At 36.4% G+C, this 5,227-nt stretch overlaps 1 protein-coding gene across 3 annotated transcripts in view; it reads left to right on the top strand.

Moving 5' to 3' along the window:
* LOC106884476 (dopamine receptor 1) overlaps positions 1 to 5,097 on the top strand; it is a 193,222-nt gene extending 188,125 nt beyond the window's left edge. For all 3 annotated transcript variants that reach the window (XM_014935878.2, XM_014935880.2, XM_014935879.2), the window contains 2 exons: positions 1,170 to 1,489; positions 3,956 to 5,097. In XM_014935878.2, coding sequence (XP_014791364.1) covers positions 1,170 to 1,489; positions 3,956 to 4,634 — 999 coding nt within the window. In that variant the 3' untranslated portion in view covers positions 4,635 to 5,097. The remainder of the gene's footprint in view (positions 1 to 1,169; positions 1,490 to 3,955) is intronic.
* Positions 5,098 to 5,227: the final 130 nt, after the last annotated feature.

Here is a 5,227-nt window from a genome sequence, read left to right on the forward strand (position 1 = left end):
CCATCCCACATAAACAGCTGTTTGAAGTGATTTCAAAAATTTCCAATCGTTCCCTTTATATATTTCGCCTCTTTCTTCTTTCATACGTTTTAGTATTCTCCCCCTCCACAACCACCATCGCCAGCACCATCGTCTTTGCCACCATCATCAACTCCACCACCACCGCCACCACCGATCAACCTTGACCACCAACACTCCCACCACTCCCATCGCCCTCAGCACTATCCAATCACCACCTCCTTTACCACTGGGTTCTTCAACATCACCATCACCCTCAGTATCATTTTCAATACAATCCCTACCACCACCATCTCCAACAACAACACCACCACCACCATCACCACGATACACTTTAATCAATAGCCCATGCTACAGCCTGTTCCTTTATAACCTACTCCACCCCCTGCTGGAATTGTCCCCTACAAACCAGTCTAATCTATTCGAGAAGAGCAAGACCCCCACATCAGCACTGACTTTTCTTTAAGTAGATTATTAATTAATTACCAAAAGTGAAACTAATTAATTAATTACTATTGTTTCTAATTTAATTTTGCTTTTCTTCTGTTTTCTCAAATAAAGAATTCCTGACAAATTGTGTGGGAACAACGGGTGAGACGCAGCTCAATTGTTAAATATATAAATCGCTTTATTTTCTAAAACACTAAAATTTATCAAAATCGTGATCACCACCCCAGAATGATTATCAGAATTATAGCCTCTTTTGTCCTTGCTCTTCTTCTTCTTTCTTCTCTTTCTTCCTCTTCTTTTCCTCCTCCTACCCCTCTATTTCTTTTTTGTCCTTTTCTTACTTCTACCTCGTCGCTATTTTTTTCCCTCCACAACACCATTATGAAGGTCGCTTCTATTATAATTATCTTCAGCGTCATGAAGATAAGTAAACTTCGTAAAGAGATGGCTTAAAAAGTATGTTTTTCCCTTTTAAGAATTTTATATTTTTATTCACACATGTTTACATACACACACACATATTTTTGTAGGTGTTCTCCCTTCACACTTGCACCGATCTTTTTCAGCCATGTTGGTAGTTGAGTGCTGATCATCATCATCATCATCATCATTGTTGTGTTTATAATTATCATTATTAGGAGTTGTAATATAATTATTAATATTAGCATTATCATTAACCAATTTTTTTCTTTTGCCTTCAGATGGGTTCCTACGAAGACTCCGATGGTTACAAATACGTCTACACGCTCTACTACAACTCATCAGCTGGGAAACTAATTCCTGTTGAGGGTGAAGACGGTAAAACTCGTTATGGAATGGTCATTTTCCAAGGGCTGCTGGCCTTCTGGGGATTTCTTGCCAACTTAATACTCATTATTGCCCTTGCTTCATCGAAAAGTGCGCGCCGATTGGTCATTACCTTGTACATACTCAGCTTGACCACCATCCAGCTTTTGATGTGTGTTGTAAATCTACCATTTGCCGTTTACGATGATCTACACAAATGGAGTTTGGGACAAAGGTATGTATATGATCCGTCAGATGCATTCCGGCGCAGGCGTGGCTGTGTGGTAAGAAGTGTGCTTCCCAGCCGCATGGTTTCGGGTTCAGTCTTCTGCTGTAGCCTCAAGCACCCCGAAGCCTTTGCAGTGGATTTGGCAAACGGAGACTGAAAGAAACCCTTCGTACAAATGTGTGTGTGTGTATCTTTCTACCCTCCACTAGAGCTTGACAACCGGCGTTGGTGTGTTTGTGTCCCCCATAACTTAGCGGTTCAGCAAAAGAGAGCAATAGAATAATTACCAGGCTTTAAAATTTAAGTCTTTGTGTCGATTCATTGGACTACAAATTCTTCCAAGTGGTGCCCCAGCATGACCGCAGTCTAATGATTGAAGCAATTAAAACAAGATGAAAGATATGTGTGTGTGTATGTTCGTGTATGTGTGTGTGTGCGCGCGCGTGTGTGTACATATTTAAAAGCTTTTACAAAAGATACTCCATACAGCCACCATATTTAAAGAAAGATATTTTTTAGTTATTAATATTTTTTTTAAAAACTATATATATATATATACATATACAGGCACGTAAATGTATATGTATATCTGTATACACTGAGAAAGAGGGAGACGTCTATGTTTGTGTATACGTGAATGTGCGTGTGCTGCCAAAAATATGGACTCATAAAAAGAGGAGGGAGAGGGAGGGAGGGAGGGAGAGAGAGGGCGCAGGAGAATAATGTGTGCCAATGCAGAGAACAAGAGAACAATAGTCTTGCAGTGGTTAACCCTCAAACAATGACTTCACAAATATTCCGTCTAATTCTTACCATTCTTCGGTTCTAAACACACACAACCAGATAACGACTATCACACTCGGCACATCGATATCTCAAAGTCAATACGATCAACTGATCTGCCAATATCGAATTCGACTTTACAATTCGTTCCTCTAGAAACATATCAAAGAGATCAATCATTGTATGTATATATGTGTATATATATATATATATATATATATATATATATGTATGTATGTATGTATGCATGTATGTGTATATATATATGTATATATACGTATGTATGCATATGTATGTATGTATATATATATATATGTATGTATATATACGTATGTATGCATATATATATATATATATATATATATATATATATATATATATATATATATATATATGTATGTATGTATGTATGCGTGTATGTGTAATGTGACTCAATTAAATATTGTATTCTATATCAACTCACAATATTTCAAAGAACTCGCACCAATACCTCGTCGATTAGCGCCATAGATTCCTTATTAAGTAAGACGTCTTTAAAACAAACAAGAGAACGCTACGAAGACAAAACAAGGAATTCCGATGGCAACTCTATAATGTGGCATGAATAGAAGAAAGGCGGTCTCGATCGATAATTTCAAACAATGTTATTTTAGACGTAAACAATTGATGATGTTAAATAATGTTGTGAAACATGTTTAATTAAGATTTAATGCCGCGATAAATGCTGCATAATGATTCCCGGGAAGGAAAAGGTTGAAGAAGGAAGGGCCTAGAACTAAGCATTACATGCATTGTATATATGTGGGGGGGGGGATGCACGCGCGTGCGTGGGTGTGTGTATGCGTGTATGCATGGGTATTTATGCATATATGTTTAATAACAACTTGCCTCTGCTCCATGTTACCCGAAGTTTTGTGGGTGCAGAAAGGCGACTACATCCTCAGACGTACGAAGTCAGAATCGCAAGAATTTAAAGAGAAAATACTTGGAGCCTATATTTGTCACTAAACAGCAACATCTCTAACATACACACATTCGCATATATATGTATGCGTGCATGTGTGTGTGTGTACAAGCATGTCTGTATATATATATATATATATATATATATATATATATATATATATATATTATATACATGGTGTATGTATACACATATTACTTGTATGTGTGTGTATACATAGATACGTACATACATACAGGCGTATGAGTGGCTGCGTTGTAAGTAGCTTGCTTACCAACCACATGGATCCGGGTTCAGTCCTACTGCGCGGCACCTTGGACAAGTGTCTTCTACTATAGCCTCAGGCCGACCAATAGAATAAGTACTAGACTTACAAAGAATAATTCCTGGGATCGATTTGTTCGACTAAAGGCGGTGCTCCAGCATGGCCGCAGTCAAATGACTGAAACAAGTAAAAGAATAAAAGAATAAAAGAATACGTACGTACATACATACACATACACACACACACATACATACACATACACACACACACACATACATACACATGCATATGATTATATGTGTATGAAAAAATAAGTTGCATTTCCAAAGCAGGAGGCAAAAGGTGTGGGGTGGATGGGGAGGAATAAAAGAATTTTGAAGATGGCGATAGCAATCATTCTATCCTGCCATTCGTTATAATATTTTCCTAATTTTCTTCTCATTTCCTTTCTCTTTTATAGATTTTGTGAAGCCTGGGTTTTAATGGACGTCACCCTCAGCTGTATTTCTGCTCTGGTCATTGTAATGATGAATATCGATCGTTTGATGTTTGTCCTCGATGCGAAACGTTATGTGAAGAACATGAAGGTCATTGCTCTCATTCTGATGGTCATCTTTCCATGGCTGCTCGGCATTTCATTGGTCATCATTATATGGGTGAAAGGCAAACAGATTTTCCCAGATTTCCCAGGAATGTGCGTCTATGCGCTACACAAAGAATACGCCATGGTTTCGCCCTTTGTCATGTATTTCATCCCCGCCTTAATTATTCTAGGTCTTACCTTCGCCATACTGGTCACCGTGGTTCTCCATCCTCATCACCGACAACCTCCAGACGGAACCCATATGTTTGACGAACAAGGTCAACCACAACTTCCGTATCCGTTCCGTGAACACAACTCGCTGTTTTCCGTTTGTTTGGTCAACTTTTTTTTCCTTGCCATGAGTTTCCCCTACAACTGCGAAAATGCTGTCATGGCCTTTTGTGAGACGGATAATTGCATGCCACCTTCAGATCGGCCCCATATTTTCTATTTGTTAGGAATATCATTTCTCGGACTAAACCCGCTGCTGTGGTTAACGTACCAGGAGGTCCGTGGTGCTTTTCTCCGAATATTTGAAAATATATGTAAAAGATAAATGGTAACAGAAACGAACAGACCTGAAACGAAACGAAGATTCTTGTTTAAAAAAAAAACAGACAAAAAATGAAATTTAAAACGGAAATAATTTTGAAATATTTGTTATGTTTTATTATTAATCAAAGATTTAAACATAAAGAAAAAGAAAAAAAGAACATGTTCTAAGATATATACATAAAAAAAAATAATAATAAATGGTAGATTCTTATTAAAATGTTGATACTACGGATGTCTGGTTGTTGTACATCTGGCATTTATTTAGCTAGCAAAATGTTGAGTTTGAAATTGTTATATAAAGATTACAAGAACGATGATCGATGCGAGCAACGGGGAAACATGTCGAACAAACGTAATCAACGAATATTTTATTGAATAGAAACCGTTACAAGTATATTGTCTTATAAGTATGTACATATGATACATATATATATATATGATATATATATATATGTGATATATAGATGATAAATATGTATATACACATATATTATGTATGTGTATATATATATATATATATATATATATATATATATATATATATATATATATATATATATATATATATATATATATATATATATATATATATAT

Source organism: Octopus bimaculoides, chromosome 12, assembly GCF_001194135.2.
Source record: "Octopus bimaculoides isolate UCB-OBI-ISO-001 chromosome 12, ASM119413v2, whole genome shotgun sequence".
Taxonomy (NCBI): Eukaryota; Metazoa; Mollusca; class Cephalopoda; order Octopoda; family Octopodidae; genus Octopus; species Octopus bimaculoides.